The sequence below is a fragment of the Microcaecilia unicolor genome, chromosome 3, assembly GCF_901765095.1.
Source record: "Microcaecilia unicolor chromosome 3, aMicUni1.1, whole genome shotgun sequence".
NCBI classification, from domain to species: Eukaryota; Metazoa; Chordata; class Amphibia; order Gymnophiona; family Siphonopidae; genus Microcaecilia; species Microcaecilia unicolor.
Window position 1 is genome coordinate 146,781,469 of NC_044033.1, and position 22,310 is coordinate 146,803,778.

Below are 22,310 nucleotides of genomic sequence, written 5' to 3' on the forward strand. Positions count from 1 at the left end.
AATTAAGATGGGTTATTTTACCACCAACTCATGCTACTTTAGCACAGGTCCCATTTTATGCCATGAGACCTAGTTACTCTGGCAAAGTTTTATATTTTTGCTGGAAAAAGTTTGCCGCTTTTTGGGCGACGCGGACGTCGACACACTTGTGAGAGCAATCAGGCCTGCTGTCCTCGGAGAACACCTGCTACAGGTTAGTCTAGATTTTCAGAGGACAATTTATACGTATAACTCTCAAAATTAGGAGCAATAATTTATCAGGCCCATCAATTTTTAACATACCAAAAAGGTAAGCTTTAAAACTTGGCGCGCACACACAGGGAAAATTATTTATTTACTGTACCTACTGTGGAGGGTAATTCTAATAACAGGGCAGCTACAATTGGCAACCGGAGGGCATCTATTCTCTAAAGGAAAGTAGGCACTTATGAAGTTAGGAGAATTTTTGGCATTTACACTCATTTGTTTCCACAAATACATGAATATGCCATTAATCTTTATGAATGGCATGTAAATGTTAGTGCCTATTCCACAGAACTACCCCTTACAGCTGTAATTTTATAACAGAGGTACCTAGTGCTAAGTATTATTTTATAAAGATGCCTCCTTTTCTTTATAAATTACTAGAATAAGACACCTACGGCCCTCTGTACTAAGCCGCACTAGAGACACCCATAGGAATAAAAACACTAGTGCAGCTTAGTAAACAGAGTCCCTAACATGCTGCTTACTTTTCACGCACAGATATTTATACCAGCCCTAGAGCTGGTGTAAACATCCGCACCTATATTTTAGTTTAGTTTAATCAATTTATAGTTTGTCGATTTACTTAAGTGGATTCCAAAACTACACACATGATAAAATCCACCTAACAAAAAGACATCAAATTACAATAAAAGAGTATAAAACAAACTAAAAACATATAAAACTAAACTACCACATAACTCATCCTGCTCCACTCATCGAATAAACTGTGACAGTCTGGACTCTATAACCCTACACCTTTTCTATTCTTCCTTTCAAAAAGATTTGCTAAATAAATGAGCTTTTAACAATTTTTAAAATTTCCCAATATCATTCATTAATCTAATTTGCAAAGGGAGCTGGTTCCATAGCACAGGTCCTGCAATTGAAAATCTTGTTGCCTGGTCTCTTCAAAAATGAATTTTCCTTAATGCTGGAATAGTCAAATGAACTGTACTTTCAGGCCTCAGGGGTCCTTTTACTAAGCCACATAGGCGCATACGCGCATCCTACGCACGTCAATTTGGAGTTACCACCCAGCTACCGAATGGCCTGGGCAGTAATTTCATTTTTTACGCACATCCTGCGCGAGGCAGAAACCAGGCGGTAATTGTCATTCTATGTGCGTAGATAATCACCGCACGGTTGCTGCGTGAGACCATATCACTAAGTTAATGGGTGGCGGTAAGGTCTCAGACCCAAAATGGACGCATGCCAATTTTTATTTTGCCACACATCCATTTTTGGCAAAAATTTTAAAAAGACCTTTTTTACAGGTGTGCTGAAAAATGGATCTTCGCGTGTCCAAAACACGTGCCTACACTAGCACAGCCCATTTTTCAGCGCACCTGTAAAAAAGGCTTTTTAAAAATTTTTTAAAAATGAACTTTGGACAACTTTCCTAATTTGTGGTTTAGAAGTAATCTACATATCTAAAATCACTCCCAAATTGCGGACTTGTGTAACCAAACAGATTTCCCTATCACATAAACTAATTGTATCTGGAATCTGCTCACCAGACATCTCCAAATAACATCACTTCAGATTTATCAACATTCAAGACCAACTTTTTTTCCCTTTAACCAACCTGCAATTGAAATGAAAATAGACTGTAATCGGTTAATACCATTTGAGTGTCAAATGAGCAAGTATTAATGCAAATGCTAGTATTTTATAATCTACATATGTACATGAGTGCACTGCCCTCTCTCCACTCATATGCACACTCACTGACAAAGTACATATCTTGATGCCAAAGTTTGTGTTTTTAGGTGGTGGGTATTCTATAAGAGGCCACAGATGTACAGCAATGACTTTGCAGAGTGACCTCCTGTATGCTCAAAATGGTACAGACTCCTTTAAATCTTCAGGCAGACAGTTTCTCTGAATAAAAATGTAACAATGATGAAAAGTAGACTCACCCTTGTTTCCCAAGAGAAGGGGGCAGAGTGTTCATCTTGCCAAGTTATGTCCTGCAATACAATTCAAGAATAACTGTGAAACCCTTAATAACTATATGCCCTTATATGCAGCCCTCAATAACTATTCCCCTACGCAATATAACCTCTGGTTCTACGGACTATCTTAGACTTCATCTTCCAGATTGCAAGAAAGTGCGTTATAAGTCAGTTCACTCTGATGACTTTAGATACCTGGGTGCTAAGTGGTGGAATTCAGTCAATGGCAATCAAGGGTCAGCCTGATTACTTGGTATTTCGTAAAAGACTGAAAACTCTCCTCTTTGAGAGGCTTCTATTCATTGATGGAGTATCTTAGATTGCAACTGGCCATCAATGGCCATCATTTTGTCTATGGCTTTGTAAAAACTTATCTGTTTTTTATTTATTGTTAGCCACATTGAACTCAAGTATGTTCGAGATAATGTGGGGTATAAATGTCAAAGTTAATAAATAAATAAACCAGAAGAATGGACAAACTGAATTCAAACATCTAGGATTACATCTAACGTTAAACCACTAAAAAAGTCAGACTTTAGAGAAGAAACAAGCACGCTAAAATGTATAACTTGTCAGGAGACCACTATAAGGCATCTCATGACATCTACAGCAGTGTTGTTCAAACTGTTCCTGGAGTACATAAGAAAATAAGAATAGCAATACTGGGTTAGACCAATGGTCCATCTAGCCAAGTATCCTGTTTCCAACAGTGGCCAATCCAAGTCACAAGTACCTTGTAGAAACCCAAATAGTAGCTAATCCAGTATTCAGGGTATCCCAAATGAACGTGGTAAAAACCAGACTGATTAGGTGGTACTTCAGGACCAGCTTGAGAAACACTCTCTCTATAGGACAATTTCTACATTTAATCATACTGATTAATTGAAACACAAAATCGTTCACTTACTATTGGAGGTCAATTTGAAGTGACTACCAAGAACAACAAGAAACTACTGTACTTTTAGAAAGCAAGTGAAGAAGCTGTTGTTTAAGGTATTGGTAGTAGACCAATAGCCTAGAAAAGCATTTGCACGTCCATTTCTCATGTACTTTAGAACATGATCTGCCAACACACAACCTGTTCTAAAATACATGAGAAAATGGACATCCAAGTGCTGGTGAAATGTCCAAATTACGAACAGGGAAGAACAAGGGACATGGACATTTTTGTGGCAGCAAAGGAATATCCATGTTATAAAACGGCCACATAGATGTCCATGTGGAGCAGAGGGGTAGCCTAATAGTTACAGCAATCGGTTGAGGACCAGGGGATCCGGTTTCAAGTCATACTTCAGCACTTTGAGTTTTGTGTTTTGTTTTTTTTTAATTGTGAGCCCTCTAGGGACAGAAAAAATGCTTAGTGTATCTGAATATATACCGCTTCAACAGCCTTCAGGCTTCCCTGGAGGGCTCAAAACTTAAACAAGAAATTCACAAAGAACTGAAAGAAGGTGATGATGTCCCTGAATAAGACTGTGGTGAGACTTCATTTAGAATATAGTCTACAGTTTTGGAGACCGCACCTTCAAAAAGGTATAAAAAGGATGGAGAGCCGGTCCAGAGGGTAGCTACTAAAATGGTCAGTGGTCTTTGTCATAAAGCATTATGAGGACAGACTTAAAGATCTCAATATGTATACTTTGGAAGAAAAGCGGGAAAGGAGACATATGATAGAAACATTTAAACACCTATGCAGCATAAATGCACAGGAGGTGAGTCTCTTTCAATTGAAGGGAAGCTCTGGAATGAGGGGGTATAGGATGAAGGTGAAAGGGGATAGACTCAGAAGTAACAAGGAAATACTTCTTCACAGAAAGGGTGGTGATTTTGTGGAGTGGCCTCCTGGTAGAAGTGGTTGAGTTGAAAACAGTATCTGAATTCAAGAGATTGGGACAATTACACAGAATCTCAAAGGGAATGATGGGGAGAGTAGATGGCATGGATGGGCAGAGTTGAAAGGCCATATGGTCTTTATCTGCCTACATTTTCTCTGTTTCTATTTGAATTGGGGTCCCTTGGTTCTTAGCCCACTAAACTATATTCCTTGGGGCTGATATTCAGCCCAGAAGAGGTAGGCCAGCTAAGTCCCATGGTTGGCGCTGGGCGTGGATATTCAACGCTGGGTCATTTCTAGTGATCGGCATTGAATATCTGGTGGTTTTTTTGGTTTAACTGGTGAAGTTAATATTCAGCGCTGGCCAGTTAAGTTTATAGCGGCCAAAGATAGGCCACACTGACCTCAGAATATTTGAACTAACAGACGGGGGTGGAGGATAGGACTGTCAAGTTTGAGTGGTTAAGAGTTCTATCAGAAGGTAGGTGGCTGTTCTAAACTGAGACCCAGGTCTCCCATAAAGAGGACTCTATTGTATTTAACATACTACAAGGGAATTGTTCCTCTCTTCTCCCACAGTTAATAGCTTATCCAGTTTTCAGAGTAAATTCCTGTTTTCATTCCACTTTACAATTCTGTTAAAAAAAGTCTGGTATAAAAAAACTTCATGATGCTTTTATTTTTCAAGCTAGTAAATTGTGGAATTCTATACCTGTACAAATTCAGGCAATTTTTGGTTACTTGCAATTCCCTAAAGGATTGAAAACTTATCTTTTCAATAAGCACTTAAGTGAGTAATTTTGTAGGCCTTTCTGGATTTTAAAGGTATGTCTTTGAATTTATGTAACCCGCTTAGACTCAGCATTGATATTAGTGGGATATAAATACCTTGACTAGAATAGTATAGAATCTTCATGCCACATAATGAACCTCTGTGTTTAGCCCACACTTTTTTGAATTCCGTCACTGTTTTCAACCCCACTACTTCTGTTGAAGAGCATTGAAGGCATCCACCACTCTCTCCGTGAAAGTATTTCCTGATGTTGCTTTTAATTTTAACCCTTTGCAATTTCACTTCATGTCCTCTAGTTCTAGTGCCCCTTTGTTTTTGGAAAAGGTTGCATTGTTCCATACCAAAAATTTATCATATCTCCCCGATCCTTCAAGTCTCTTCTTATATGTCTTCCAGTGCAGACCCCACACCATTTTGATTGCTTTCCTCTGGTGGCTTTGAGCCTTTTTACATCCTTGCAAGATATGGCCTCCAAAACTGAACACAATACTCCAAGTGGGGCTTCACCAATGACCACCAGTACAGGAGCATTAATACCTCCTTTCTTCTGCTGGTAATGCTTCACTATATGCAGCCTAGCATCCTTCTGACTTTGGCCACCACCAGGTTCTCAATTTAAGTTGGAGGTCTGTAGACTACACTGGTGTGGATGAGAGTGTCATCCTCTCTTTCCAACACAATTCATAGAGCTTCCACTTTGCCCCACACCCCTTCCATTTCAGCTGTTTTAATATTGTCTTTTATAATCCATTTGGGAGACTCACTGACTCATGTTCTTTCTAATAGCCAGAGTCCATATCCACCATTTAGGCACAGTTTTCTGCTCTTTAGGTTGTCGATCCATTCTATCTACAGGATCTCTGTGATGCTCCCTGCAAATAAATACGTTGGTTTGGATTTAAGAAAGGGTGCCTAAAGTTGACATACAGCGTGCTAAGCATGGATTCTTTAATGACAATTGCGTAAGCACTTATGCCATGTGAAAGGCTGGTGTAAGTACTTGCGCCTAACTGTATGCAGTCAGACACGTAAATGCTATAGGACATTTACATGGGGGGGGGGGGCTGACATTCAGACCATGGGAGTTAGATCGGTTAATTCCCGCGGTTGGCGCTGAGACCAGATAATTAATGCTGGGGCGTTTCCAATGACCAGCACTAAACATCCGGTTTATTTTTGGGAGGTTTAAAGATAGCTTGCTAAGTCAATATTCAGACATAGCTGGTTATCTTTAAACAGGCCAAAGATATCGCACCTTTTCACGCAGCCAAATATGGCCGCTAAACTGGCTTTATAGAACAGGCAGATAAGTACATAAGTACAAAAGTAATGCCACACTGCGAAAAGACCAAGGGTCCATCGAGCCCAGCATCCTGTCCACGACAGCGGCCAATCCAGCTGGTTATATCGGGTGATACAACCGGATATTAGCTAGCCGCTAACTGGGGATATTTAGCAGGAGATATCCGGTTATCCCCCTACTGAACATCAGCAGATAGTTGGTTAAGCATTATTTAAATCATTCAGCAGCTGTTCTGGCCTGTTAAATAGTGCTGAATATCAGGGGAGGATCTCTAAGGAAGAGGAAGGGATAGCAAATGGCCTTCATTTCTCTCCATTTCTGTTTTCTATGCTAATAGTCTACAGCATACACACATAACTGCTAGGTAAGCCCATGACTCACCCATGCCCTACCATGGCCACACACCCTAGTAGGTGCACGTGCATTACAGAATACTGACTAAGGGCAGTTGCATGCATAACTGCTAATTAGTCTCAACCGGCTCCAATTAAAGCCAATTGTAACCCAGTATTGTTCGTTAACAATTATCAGCTCATTATTAATTTACGCATACAACTGACATTATTCTATGTGTGCACAACTTTATGCACTAACCCAATTCTATAAAAGTTGCCAAAAATTGTGCTCACAAATTTGAGCACGCACCCAATTTGTGTACTCAACTTAATAGAACAAGTCAATTATTACCAATAATTGGCTAACAAGCATTATTGGCACTAATTAAATTTAATTGGATTTTACGTGCGATCTGAAAAAGGAGGCCCAAAAATGGGAGGGGTATGGGTGCAACGGGGGTAGTGCTAGCATTTACGAACATTGTTACAGAATAAGGGGGGGATATGTGCATAATTTAGGCACGTACATTTGTACCACGATTCAGTTCGTAAAAATGGCTGTACCTAAAATTACATCAAAATAAATGGCCAACTTTAAGGATTAACTTATTCTTCACCTGGCAGGGGCTATATTAAACTGGGGGAGTAAAAGTTTGATGATGGCATTCAAGGCATGGACCAGACCCTGATGCAGCTATAGCGAAACATGCTGCATGTCGGCCAGTGGTCCTGTTGTTCACAATTATCTTTAAAAAGCTAAGTTCTTCATTTTTAAGCAATAAGCTCTAAGTTTCATGATACGTTTAGAAGGAATATATATAAATAAATAATTTGTGAAATTGTAACTCTGATAAGCAATTTGGACCTATGAAAAGGCAATGGCGAGTTAAGAGAGTTAAGAATGTTTCTACCTCTTGATAAATGAACTGCTGCCACACGCTAACTGACGCTGAGGTCCTTTTCACACATATAAAAATCTTTATAATCTCTTCTAAGAAAAAAAGATTAAGAGATCCAATGGATACAATGAGGGGCATAATCGAACGGGGTGCCCATGTTTTCCTGAAGGCGTACTTGCAGGACGTCCCCGTGAAGGGACGGGGAAACCCGTATTATCTAAAGAAGATGGGCGTCCATCCTTCGTTTCGATAATACGGTCGGGGACGCCCAAATCTCAACATTTAAGTCGACCGTCGCCCTTAGAGATGGGCGTCCCTGATTTTTGGACATAATGGAAACCGAGGACGCCCATCTCAAAAACGACCAAATCCAAGCCCTTTGGTCGTGGGAGGAGCCAGAATTCGTAGTGCACTGGTCCCCCTCAGATGCTAGGACACCAACTGGGCACCCTAGGGGGCACTGCAGTGGACTAACTGATGCACTAACTGAACGTAAAAAGGCATGCATGAAGGAAATCGCATGCAAATGAGCTGCTCACTGTTAGCTCATTTGCACACGATTTCCTTCCTAAGGAGGGGAAGCCAGTGCAGAGCAGCCAAGCATTATGTGTGGCTGCTCTGCGCAATACAAGTCCAAAATGTTTGAAAGAAGGACGGCCACACCTTCGTTATGCCTCCGCTGACACACACATACCTCCCCTCCACCCAGGGACGGCCAAATTTCAAGGGAGTGGAGGGTCCAGAGGTGGCCGGTTCAAATCCCACTGCTGTTACTTGTGATCCAAAATCCAAATAAATAAATAAAGGGGGTGTCAGAGGCATAGCAAACGCATGGACGTCCTTCTCACAGAAACATCCACATTTTGGACGTCCTCAACTGCCGTTGCACGGACGGAGGCATAGCGAAGGACGTCCTTCACCCATACTCTAAAAAAAAAAAAAAAAAAAGACAAGTTTTTAAAGTTGTTTTTTTTGGGGTGGGAGGTGGTTAGTGACCACTGGGGGAGTAAATTTGCAGCTGTGCAGTAAGTAGGCGGTTTCACGGATACTCCTGTCGAGGGGCTGCCTTGTAGGTAAGCAGTCGGAGGTGGATTTATAATGAAGTGTTTAGTAGCAATGAAAGATATATATGTGATAAATGAAGCAGAATAAAGTAGGTTGTGTTATAATGTGATTTTAGATGATGGTCTGCAGTTTCTCCTGATGAAGAATTATTCGAAATACGGTCTCGCATTGAGGGACTAAAAGGAGTTCAGGCGGATGGAGAGCAGAAGACTTTCTGATGCTGATTTGGAGTGATATACGTCAGTCTTTCCTGTGCCTTTCGAGAGTCCCACATGGTCAGCTGAGGGATGAGCGATATATGAAATTTAATACTCAGCATTTGCAATGCTTTAAGTAGTTGGCAGTGATCCAGTGAGATTATGGGAAACAACACTGGACGAGAAAACAGTTGAAGTGTAACAATAACAATTGAAGATACATCTTGAAGAGAACAGGATTTGAGTGTGGATTATAAGATGGCGGGACATTATAAACTTTAACTGCAAGTATTGCTTGGTGGAACATTCTGGACATTGCAGAACTTATGTACTGTGGTGAAATTAGATATTCGAAAAACCGTGTGGGTGACAAGTGGAAGGTGCATGAATGTAAGTGACGGATGCACGTGGTGTATGAAATGTATATTAATGGATTAAGTTAAATAAAGAAATGTGTATTTATTGCGAATAGTGGAGTATTGGTTTAATGGGTAGTTTAAGTAGAAATACTCCTGTAACTTTGGATTTCCCTCTATGTGTATTTAGATTCATAAAAAAAAGGACCAAGTAAAGTCGGCCAAGTCTTCATCAGGGACACCCTTCTTTTTCCCATTATCACTTGAGGACGCCCATCTGTTAGGCACTCCCCACTCCTGCCTTTGCTACGCCTCCGACACGCCCCCAGGAACTTTGGTTGTCCCCACGATGGGAATCATTTGGGGACGCCCAAAATCAGCTTTCGATTATGCTGATTTGGGCGACACTGAGAGGACGCCCATCTCCCGATTTGTGTCGAAAGTTGGGCACCCTTCTCTTTCTAAAAATAAGCCTGACAGTCACTTTAAAACACTGTACTGAAATATGTTATATTGAAAGTGTTTAAGACGCTGAGTTTTTCTTGTCCTAATAGATGTGCCTAAAGTTAGGCATGACTCCAGGACATAGACCTAACTTTAAACGTAGCTTATAGAATAGCGCTTTTTTGGCACAGATTTTTTAGGTGACATATATAGAATCTAACCCTAATAGTAAAGTTGGAAGTTTATACAATCCAGGGGGTTGGCCATATCTAGACAAATAGGACTAGATTCTATATGAGGCGCTGTAAAAATCAACAACCGAAAAAGAAGTGCATCTACGGTAGGCGTATTCTATAAACTATGTCTAAAGTTAGTTGCGGTTTATAGAATTCATCTAGCACCTGTCCCAACTGACTAAATTGGCCACAAGTATTTACGCTAAGTAAAACTTGGCGCAAATGCCAGTGACTAAGGCGCAGAGCGGGTGTATTCTATACCAGCCTGCATAGATTTTAGAAATGCCCACGTCCCGCTCAGTCCATGCACATGGCCACTCCCCCTTTTCGGTTCTGCGTCTTAGAATTTACGTGCAAAACTTTACAGAATACGCTTAGCAAGTTCTGACTGTAAATTCTAATTAATGCCAATTTGTGTCAATAAATTTATTTGTTGCATTTGTATCCCACATTTTCCCACCTATTTGCAGACTCAATGTGGCTTACAATAATACATCCTGACAATCGCCAATCAAGAGTAGATAAAACAATTGGTTACATAAAGATCATAATGGATATAATCAATTTAATAAATCAGAAAACAGACAGATTAAACAATTCGATAAATCAAAAAACAGACAGAGTCTCTAGTAAGTAATGATGTGTTGGAGTTCCTGTTATTGATTATTATGGTAAGTCTTATTAAAAAGGTAGGTCTTTAGTGATTTTCGAAAGTTGATAAGGTCATAATTGCCTGTGAAGTGGCAGTTATCGGTGCTGATTGGCTTGTTAAGATAATTAAGTTGCAAGCACAAATCAAAATACAACCTAATTTGCATGCGCAACTCTGGTCGCACTATATAGAATCCGGGGAATAAGGCCACAATGCCTTACCCTTTGGAATCAAACATATAAATGGCAAGTGACCGACTCACCTGCAAATGCGCAGTAGAGACTTCCCTCTCTGTCCCACCCTCGCGTCAAGACGTGATGACATCAGAGGGCGGAACAGAGCGATCTGCTGCTGCCTGCAGCGCTTTCACATGGAGGTGAGAGGCGCTGTCAGGTTAGTGCAGGGGGCCCAGCACGGAGGAGGGAGGGAGTGGCAGCGAGGAGGGTAGCTGTAAATCTCGCCCGTTTTAACGGGCTTAACGGCTAGTTTATATATAAAGGGCCCTGTTCACTAAGCAACGTTACAGGCGCATTAACGTTTTTAACGTGCGTTAACCATGTACGTGACTACAACATCCCTATAGGCGCCTACATGGTTAGCGCGCGTGCTAAGTGTAGGCATGCTAAAAACACTAACGCACCTTAGTAAATAGGGCCCAAACTTTATAACCCGTTATATTTAAGCGGCTCACAATAAAAACATACATAAAATCCCACAACATAGACTAAACAAATAAATACATAACTTGATACTTTCACTTAACACCACACCAAAAACATCTTTTACGTACTGGAATAAGCTTGGGAAAAAAGATGGAATGTTACCTCCATCCCTGATACAGGGCCAGTGTCAGGAATTTTAAGGCTCAAATCCACTATACATTTGTGGGCCACTTCTGCCTTTCAGTCCACCTCCCCCAACGTCACATGAACAATTTTTAAAACTATCCATTTTTAACCCTCTAGGTAACGAAGGATGCTTTTCCTTTCCAACACATTTCCTCGATGCCTTTCCATCTTCGCGCTACCCCTTAAAGAGTGCTCTAGAAGCCCAGCATAAATTTAGCCAAGCTATCTTTCATGGTATTCTTTACAAGACAAGGGCAATCAAGTGTTGCTGGAAGGAAAAACTAGCGGATGGTTTCCAAAAATCTACAAAACAGTCATTCTCTCAGCTTCTGTTACTTTTAACCTTCCTGACTTAGATTAATAGGTCAGAATTCATCAGGCTCTGTTCTCATTCTGTGACAATTGAAGCTTTCTTTTGTCTCCCCCTCCTTCCCTTCCTGTTAAAATACTGCTTCCAAATAGTTTCAATAGCTTTCTTGTTTGCACGTGTAGGATAGAGATCACGCATGCAGCCCCATAGCTTTGGCAATTCTGTAATTATGAGATCAACAACACAGCTGCTCCCACGTTGCCAGCTGCAAATATTTAAACCAAAAAATGCTGACAGAGTGTATTTTCTGCTAGGTTTACTTTTTGCTGTCAGTAGAACAAATGAAAAACTCTGGGGCATGGACACTTACCTTTACTGTTGTGCTGGCTAGGACAAGATAGGAGTTGTCATAACACCCCCCCCCCCCCCCCCCTGTAATTTATGGTACATTGGATTATCAATAGAAATCAAACAAAATAAAACATGGAAAAGAAAATAAGATGATACCTTTTTTTATTGGACATAACTTAATACATTTCTTGATTAGCTTTCGAAGGTTGCCCTTCTTCGTCAGATCGGAAATAAGCAAATGTGCTAGCTGACAGTGTATATAAGTGAAAACATTCAAGCATTACTATGACAGTCTGACAGGGTGGGAGGATGGGGGTGGGTCGGAGGTATGCATGGGGACATCAAAGCATATCATTGATATTCTAACAGGATGGGTGTGGATAAGTGAGGGGTGGGGTGATCAACAGAGACATAGAGCTTTATGGTTTATAACGGGCTAGGAACCCCAGATCCTTGTTAAGTCCTTTCTGTTGGGTGTTAAAATATTCAATCATTCTGACTTCAAAGGTCTTACGTTCTTGTATGGTTTTAAAGTTACCTTTCAGTATTCTCACTGTGAAATCACTGGTACAGTGTCCTGGTTCTGTGAAGTGCTGTCCCACCGGGGTGGGGGCCCTACTGGCTGTATTGTTCATGTGATGTCTATGTAAATTGAATCTTGTCTTGAGCATCTGGCCTGTTTCTCCAATATAGCATCCTTCGTTACATTTTTTACACTGAATGATATATACCACATTGGAAGATGAGCAAGTGAAAGATCCCTTTATGTTGAATATCTTTCCTTTGTGGATAACTGTGGGGTCCTGTGAAATACTGAAAGGTAAAGTTACAGTGAGAATACTGAAAGGTAACTTTAAAACCATACAAGAACGTAAGACCTTTGAAGTCAGAATGATTGAATATTTTAACACCCAACAGAAAGGACTTAACAAGGATCTGGGGTTCCTAGCCCATTATAAACCATAAAGCTGTATGTCTCTGTTGATCACCCCACCCCTCACCTATCCACACCCATCCTGTTAGAATATCAATGATATGCTTTGATGTCCCCATGCATACCTCCGACCCACCCCCATCCTCCCACCCTGTCAGACTGTCATAGTAATGCTTGAATGTTTTCACTTATATACACTGTCAGCTAGCACATTTGCTTATTTCCGATCTGACGAAGAAGGGCAACCTTCGAAAGCTAATCAAGAAATGTATTATGTCCAATAAAAAAGGTATCATCTTATTTTCTTTTCCATGTTTTATTTTGTTTGATTTCTATTGATAACCTTAAGAGTGGACTAACACGGCTACCACACTCCTGGTACATTGGAGAAACCATTCATAAAATTAAGATTCGGGTGGCACAACATCTTAGTAATCTATGATTACAGAAGAGGGAGGCACCATTGGTGGGCCACTGGATCGAAGAAAATCATTCAGTGGATGATTTTCAACTTGTGGTACTTTTACAATGACTCCAAAAACTGGTGGAAACATCATTCAGAAATTGTGCTTAAAGGAACAAAAATTTACTTTTTTTGTGGGATATGGCAGAACCTAAAGGGCTCAATAGAGAGGTTGATTGGTCAGCACTGCCAGCAGGGAGGATTTGATTCCGCCTGCCCCCCCTTTTTGGGAGGGGAGGCTATCTGCTTTTCTATATATTCCCTTGGGAGTAAAGTGTCAGCATTTTTTACATCATAAATGCCATAGTGAAGCAGTCTGAGGTTTCACACCCAGTTATTGCAGACAGTATGTTTTTATATTGACATTCATTTTGATATTTGTATTTTATAGTTGTAGGAGGGGTTGTGCAATTCATATAAGATAAGAGAAATTTTTGCTTTTTAGGTTCTGGTCTCCTGAGGAAGTATTTGACACATGAGCCATGTTAAGACTAGGCTCATATTGTATTTTGCACACAAATGAGAGAGAATGCAGGATATTTCATTGAAATTTTTAGATTTTGTACTAAATCATGTAAAGTCTACTAGGAGTGTTAGTAGGTGATAGTGGTGAAGGCGGTTAGCTTAGCAGAGTTTAAAAAGGGGTTAGACGGTTTCCTAAAGAACAAGTCCATAAACCACTACTAAATGGACTTGGGAAAAATCCACAATTCCAGGAATAACATGTATAGAATGTTTGTACGTTTGGGAAGCTTGCCAGGTGCCCTTGGCCTGGATTGGCCACTGTCGTGGACAGGATGCTGGGCTCGATGGACCCTTGGTCTTTTCCCAGTGTGGCATTACTTATGTACTTATCCTTCTGGTGAAGAGAACTGTGAAATTCTGGACATTTCACACAGTTTCATTTGAAAGTGAAATTGTTTAAGTATGAGACTCTTTTGCCAAGATTAATGGACTGTGGAATTGGGACTGACAGGAATATACTAATCAACGCACTCTGGGGGTTCTGTAGGGTATACATTTGGTTTTATAAAAAGTTGTAATGTTTGAATAAAAAGATTTTATTTGGTATTGTGCGTGTGAAATTTAGATCAAGGTTTGATATATGTTGTAATAATTATTGCTGATTTTTGTAAATGATTACCCTGTTGAATACATATAGTGTATATACATTCCTGGTAGAAATCCTGAAAATCTAACCAACTTGTGGCATCTAAGGACCAGAATAGCCTACCCTGGTGCAAACCATCTGTATGGAAAGATCATCAATGTAGTGTACCCAGATTTTCAAGGAACTTTGAGGCATATTTCCAAAGCACTTAGCCTTCCAAAGCCTCTTTGTGAAATGTCTTTTATGGGAGACTCCTGAGAAGATTAAAAAGCTACAAGATAGGCGATAATGTCCTATTATGGACTGAAAACTGGTTAACAGATAAGAAACAGAGAGTAAGACTAAATTGTTCACTTTTCCAAACAGAGGAGAAGTGAATAATGAAATGCCCCAGAGATCTGAGCTGTGATTAATGGTATTTAACGTATTTGTTAATTATCTGGAAAAGGACGCAAACAACAATTTGAATAATTGTGAGTCATTTGCAAAGTGGTCATTGACCGCTCACATGGATCTTAGTTATTGTGGACAATACATAATTCACAACAGACTAACCATCACAGAAATATTGCATTTACTTCATGGTACAACGTTCCATTTGCAATTCTAATGAACACTTCTGCTCCTGAACTAAAACACTTTGCAGTCTTCTATTTTTGTTCACCAAACTGTACAGACATTTTGTCCTAAGTGCACACAACATGACCTATGAATGAGAGAGACACGGTGCTGAAAGCTACAAATGATAAGACAGGCTAAATAGAATTTTGGGAGTTGCCATTATCATCATCGTGAAGCAAATCTGAGAACTAATCATCTGACCTTCCCACCCCATGACAATACAAAAAAAAACAAACAGTTTGGTCTACTACCAGCAAAGGAGCCAGTTCTGTGGGTCCTTGAGCACACCCAGTCATAGGCATCGCAAAAATGGCTTGACATCCCTTTGCCACCCCAGTTTTTCCTGGCACCTTTCACCCACCCTCCCTCCCTTCCTCCTTTAATGTTGGAGATCTCGCCCTCTTCCCTCATGTTCCTCATTGGAGAGGACCGGCATCTCTTCTAATTTCTCTTCCTCCTCCTCCCCCCCCCCCCCCCCCACCACCACAGCAGTCCTGCAACCTTCCAGTTTGTACTGAGAAGTCTTTGTAATCAATGGCCGACTCTGGAAGCTTTGTCACTGCTGCATCCTGCCTATGCTGATGCTACTTCCTATTCCTGTGTAGGTGGAACGTGGCAAAAACAAAGTTTCCGGGGTCAGAAGGTGATTACCGACACTGCTCATGATGAACTGGAAGGAAAACAAGGTGTCAGTCTGCAACAGGGGGAGGTGGGGGAACAGGGAAAGATGCAGTAGGGAAGAGAAATGAGGAGGTACCAGTCTGCAATAAGGGAGGTTGGGGGAAGACAGAGAGATGCAGCAGGGAAGGGAAACAAGGATGTGACAGTCTGTAATGGGGGGATGAAGGAGAGATGCAGCAGGGAAGGGAAACGAGGAGGTGCCAGTCTGTGACAGGGAAAGGAGAAAGAGAAAAGGGAAGAGAAACAGAAACCTGACCATGGGGGTGGAAGGGAGGGCAAGTTCTGAACATAGGGGAGGGATAAGGACAGAGATACAAAGGGGGAATATGAGCCAGGACAGATAGAGATGCTGAGGGAATGATAGTGAATATGGAGACAGAAGAAATGTCAAATGGACCACAGACCCTGGAAAGAACAGAAGGTGGATGGGACAACAGAGCAGAAGATAACTGGGACTTGGTGATTGAGTATGAGAGTGTTTTTTAGGGGGGGGGAGAACAGGGAACTATGGACAGGAGAGATGGAGACAGACCTGACAACTGATGGTTTGGGACACTGAGTGAGAGTGTGAAATGCTGGGTAAGAGAAAGGGGATGAAGTGTACGGAAAAGCTGAAACATAATGTGAATGACCTGGAAGACTGGAAAGAGAATGAAAGGCAATGAACAGGGATGGGGTACTGATGGATATGACAGAGACAGGAGTCTCTGAAGGGTTTGAGTGACAGTGAAACTAGGGTTACAAAGATTGTGAAGGAGAGGTAACAGGAGATGGGGTAGCAGGTAATGGATAGAAGAATGTCCTGGAGGCAAGGGAAGAAAGGAGAGACAGGGATGGAGCTGGGGCTGGTGAGTGGATGAGGCAGTAGAGGTTAGGTGAGGGCTGAGAGGGTCTAGTCCACTATCATCCCCTTTTCATCCCTCTGTTCTGGGGGGAGGGAACTGGAGACTGGGGAAGGAGAGAGACAGAGTGGGCAATGGGTGTACTGGAGAGGGGATGAGAGGGAGATGGGAAAAGTTGGTAAGGTAGATGAGAGATGAAAAGAAGGAGACTGTAAGAAGAGGGTAAGAGTAAGGGAGAATGAGGAATAAAAATCAAATGGGCAGCTATAAATGAAGAGAAGAGAAAAGTGGGGGAAAAAACATGAAAGATCAGTGTCCAATAGATGTAGAGAAGGAAAAGAAGAAGACAAGGAGAGAGAGAAGAAATGGAAAGGCAAACCTGAAAAGAATTCAGAAGACTGACTCAGGGAAAGTGGAAAAAAAGACTGGGACTAGCCCAATATGAAATGAAATGTCTAGACAGCAAAAGTAGAAAAGAAAAATATTATTCAATGCTCTTTAAGGACTGGGATGTGTCCACCTTGGGAAATGTACATTTTTTTCTATTTTTGTATTTTGTAGAGTACAGGAGACCATGCATTTCTGTTTTTCTTTTACCAATATTACCCTTCTTATAGAGTCTGGGTAAAGGGGAGAGGGCTCACAGAGTGGAGGATTAGCCTAATGGTTAGTACAGTGGCCTGAGAATCAAGGGAACCTGGTTTGATTCCCACTGCAGCTCCTTGTGATTCTGCGCAAGTCACTTAACCCTCCACTGTCCCAGGTACAAAATAAGTACCTGTATATAATACGTAAACCACTTTGATTATAACCTCAGAAAGATGGTATATCAAATCCCATCCCCTTTCCCCATTTCAGTTTTTGACATTCCCTATTCTTTATCATATGAGGGTCTATCCGTGCTCTACATGTGTGACTGAGGTGACGGATTCTGCTAGCATATAGCGTCTGTGTAGGAATCTGTAATAGTACACCTTGTTCTAATTTCTCAGTAGTAGGTATATTGGACCTCTAGGGTCCAGTATAATATTTATAGCACTGCCTTTTTATCAGTGGGCTAGGGCTGCTATGGTTTGGTAGGTTTGCTAGATAGGATTTGTGTTAGTTTGCTAAGGGCTTCTTTTATTAAACCACGCTAGCTGTCCCTTGTATGGTAATGCCGACAAAGCCCATTCACTCTGAATGGGCTTCGTCGGCATTGCTGAATGGAAACCGTTAGTGTGACTTGATAAGAGGCCTTAAGTGCCATATGTAAAAGTAGACCGCTAGTCTCCACATCCTATAGAGTTGTCACACAAACAAAAACCCATCTGATTTAATCAAAGTGTCTGGCAGTGGAAGGAGTGTGTGCTGCTCCTGAGGTAATAACCACAATTTCAATATCCTTTCTATGATGTGTTGTTGGGGAATATGAAGTTTGAGATACAGAACTGGAGCCTTATGGAGAATCCAGACCACACCACACAGCAGAATTTATTGAATGATGCTATCAATTATAAAGGCAGTCTTACCCGGTAGCTGAAACTAACTGGAGGAGGAGGGGGGCTTCTTTATGCATAGAAGTTTATGATGTCTTATATCGCTAATTTAAAAAGGGGAGGTGGGAGAGAGGTATGTGATGTGGTGGTGGACATGATGTATATAAATGTTGCTTTGGCTTGGCCTCTGTTGCCACCCCAATTATTCCTGTCTAGAGACACCATGCCCCTAATATTGAACAAATTCCACAACTGTGCCCAGGGGGAGAGAGTTTCTGTTGGGTTTAGCACCCACAATAATTTTGAAAAGTTGGCTTCCATGATTGCCAGTAATTATTACTTATAAAGATGATGAGAACCACCTTGCTTCCTCATTAAAAATTCTTACCAAGATCCCTACCATACGCATCTACATTTCTGTACAAAAAAATGCGTTATTCTCTTATTTTATTTTATAAACTGTAGAGGTTAAAATAAAATAGGAGTGTATTGAAAGAGACCAAGAATTATTTGGTTTTATTTACATATCTTATTGCTTATTTTTGGCATTAATACCATTTATACTGCTAACACCCCTACCAAAAACCTAATTGTTAGTGGGAACATGTGCAGAAGAAATATTGTAAATAAAATAATGGATATCAGTTATAAGCAGTACTAAAAATAGACTAAACAATTTTTTTTTTCGTGGTGGTTCTTTGGAATCTTCCTTTATGATCCAGCTGCAGTTATTCAAAAAGTCCATACAACGTTCAGATATAATTGCAACAACCTTTATGTCTGTGATGTGAGGTTCACGGCAGCTCTAAAGCTCAGAGCCAGCATTACTCTTCTCATATCTTGCTCTGAAGCAGTGTAACGATATGGGCAGAGATCAGCGTTCACTGTTCTGCAAAAAGCATGTGTCGGTGACTACAAAATGACACGGGGACAGGGACCTGCAGTAACCTCGGGGATGGGGACAGGGACGGAGCTTACGGGGACAGAGACAGATCCCACAAGAAAGGGGGCGGGAATGGGAACAAACTTTGTCCCCTTGTCATTTTCTACTCTGACGCCTGTTTGAGTGATGCAGACAATATTTAGATTTTTTGAAAAACAAGCAACCTGTACCTGTTGTACACCCACTTGTATGAATCTCTCCATAAAGGTGGTTAGAGAAATCCCAATAAATAAATAAATAATTTAGCTGCATTAAAAAAAAAAGGTTTGACTAAGTTTCTAGATGGCAGATCCATTAAGCATTAGTTAGCCAGTAGGCTTTAGGGCCCTTTTTTACAAAAGTGTTGCCATGCAGCAACCTGGAACTACCGCCGGCCCAACGCAGGTGTCAGAGGTAGTTCCACCCCTAGCGCGCGCTCCAATTTCCGGCGCTGGAAGAAATATTTTTTAAAATATTTCCGCAGGGGATTACCAGTTAGCACGGGAGCCCTTATTGCCACCTTGATGGGTGGTGCTAAGTGCTCCCCTCCCCCCCTCCCCGAAATGATTACTCAGCGTGTGAATTTACAGCATGGCCATTTCATTTTTGGTTATTTTCACCCACTGCAGTAAAAGGGGCCCTGGCGCGCAGCAAAATCAACTGCCGCTGCTAATGCAGGACCCCCTTTTACCACAGCTTAATAAAAGGGCCTCTTTGGACCAGTTTCTATAAATGGCACCTACAAAATCCGAGCGAAAGTAAGCATATTCTATAAGATTTAGGCATGGTTTACAGAATACTACCCCAGCTGCAAAGGACTAAAATACAAATTAACATACGCATCTAGCTTCTCCTACATAAGCACACAACTATGGAATGCATTACCACTCGCCGTGAAAAAAATACCTGACCTAACTAACTTTCGGAGATCACTGAAGACCAGTTTGTTCAACAAGGCGCATACCACAATGATCCATCCTAACTACAAGACAATGAAACTCAAGCCTGAACTGGCTAAAACCTAACTCTCTATACTTGACTACCAAGGTCTACTGTACCATGAATGAACTTTAATACAATACCACCCTACCTCTTATTCCGAATATGAACTCCTTATACTTGACTGCTAATCCACTATGGGGCTCATTTTCAAAGCACTTAGCCTTCCAAACTCAAGTATAAGGAGTTCATATTCGGAATAAGAGGTAGGGTGGTATTGTATTAAAGTTCATTCATGGTAGAGTAGACTTTGGTAGTCAAGTATAGAGAGTTAGGTTTTATCCAGTTCAGGCTTGAGTTTCATTGTCAATCCACACACCTAGGTTCAGACGCACTGACCCGTATTCTTTAATTATGCGTGGAAATTTTGAAACACCCACAATATGCCCCTAAACACGCCCCTTTTAAACTATGTACATTTATTTTGAACTGCGCGCTTTACAATTTAGGCGCAGTTCTTTATAGAATACGCTTAGCGATTTCAGCGCATAAATTGTGATAATTGCCAGTTAGTGCTCATTATTGCTTAAGTGCTGTTAAAAGCGCTGATTGGCTCGTTACGCCAATTAAGTTACGGGCGTATTTCGCCCGGAAATCTAGGTACCATATATAGAATCTGCTCCTTAGTGTTTCCAGCTCCCTCGCTTAGAAGCAAGCAGCAAGGGCTGGGTTTTCGTATCTGGGATCTGCCAGAGGATTCCAAATGACCGGGTCAGGGACAGGTGCTTGGCTTTGATGGGCCACTGGTCAGCAAGGCTCTCTCCGTGCTCATACAGGGGCATTCTGCTCCTAGTCAAAACAAGAGATTTTTACCGGGGGAAAAAGTGATGGATAGTTCATTACTCATTTCCACTGTACTTTTCCCACTTTTCTAGGATTTGAAGTGCCTGCTACTGCAGTGACGCTACTGTGCGTAAAGATTCCCATTTTATCACTTCATTTAAAAAGGCAAAGAATGAAAAATGTTATGATTTTTAAATGCTAATATTCTTGGCAATCCAACGCACCCAAGACTTAGGGACCCATTTATAAAAGCTTAGCACGCACTAAACAATAAGAAGCTCATAGGTATATAAAATATTGAGTGGAGTGGAACAGGTGGATGTGAAGCGTCTGTTCACGCTTTCCAAAAATATTAGGACTAGGGGGCATGCGATGAAACTACAGTGTAGTAAATTTAAAACAAACTGGAGAAAATGTTTCTTCACCCAACGCATAATTAAACTCTGGAATTCGTTGCCGGAGAACGTGGTGAAGGCGGTTAGCTTAGCAGAGTTTAAAAAGGGGTTAGACGGTTTCCTAAAGGACAAGTCCATAAACCACTACTAAATGGACTTGGGAAAAATCCACAATTCCAGGAATAACATGTATAGAATGTTTGTACGTTTGGGAAGCTCGACAGGTGCCCTTGGCCTGGATTGGCCGCTGTCATGGACAGGATGCTGGGCTCGATGGACCTTTGGTCTTTCCCAGTGTGGCATTGCTTATGTACTTATGTACATTTAGCACACACTAAGCTTTACTAAGAGGGCCCATTAGTCTTTTCCAACAAAATAATTGTTCAAATTCCCCATGGGGTCATTTTAAAACTTTAGCAAAAGTTTCTGCCTGGTAACGGCAGCTGCCTTTTATTCCACTGTAGGTTAATAATAGGCCCTTTAATCACTAGACTCAAGGCTATGAGAATCCAGCACTATGTAAATGGCCAAATATTAAAGAATGTGACCCTGGCATGTTTTCTCAAGCTGCAAAAAGATATTCAAGCTGGTTTCAGGAAATATTTGGCTCTATCCTGTCTGAAGTTTATTCTGCAAATTTTGGAGATATGCAAAGTAGAAGCCTTAGCCAAGCAGTTGTACACATTCCACTAGGCCTCCAAAAGCGGTTTTGAAACATCACTTTCAAACTTGGGAAGCCTCTGCTTCATTTAATTCTATGCCTTAAAAAAAAAACCCCAAAAAACGTATAAAGCTGTGAAGCAAAATAGACAAGCTGAAAACGTTCAGAATTCTCTGAGCTTTATCACGATTTAATCTTGCTTACATTTTTTCCTCAGAAAAGTTGGACTATATGCTGTCTTTTCCAACATCCGTTCTTCTGCCACCTACTGAAACTTTAAGCAGCTTTTGTGCCAGATAGGGGCAGAAAAAGTAAAATGTTCCTACTAATAGCATGAGATAGTGTAGATGCATGTTTTGGGTACACACAGAATCATTTTTCAATGTACCTGTAAAAAAAGGCCTTTTTAAAAATTTTTGCCAAAAATGGACATGCAGCAAAATGAAAATTGCCGCGCATCCATTTTGGGTCTAAGACCTTACCGCCAGCCGCTGACCTAGTGGTAAAGGCGGTAAAGTCTCACGCGGTAACCGGACGGTAATGACCTATGCGCATCAAATGCCGCTTGGCGCACGTCCAATACGCGCGTCCGAAAA

At 41.1% G+C, this 22,310-nt stretch overlaps 1 protein-coding gene across 1 annotated transcript in view; it reads right to left on the minus strand.

The window, feature by feature from the left end:
- Positions 1–22,310, minus strand: part of C3H1orf198 (chromosome 3 C1orf198 homolog) — a 64,436-nt gene that overhangs the window by 36,782 nt on the left and 5,344 nt on the right. The window contains exon 2 of the mRNA XM_030196439.1: positions 2,166–2,216. Coding sequence (XP_030052299.1) covers positions 2,166–2,216 — 51 coding nt within the window. The remainder of the gene's footprint in view (positions 1–2,165; positions 2,217–22,310) is intronic.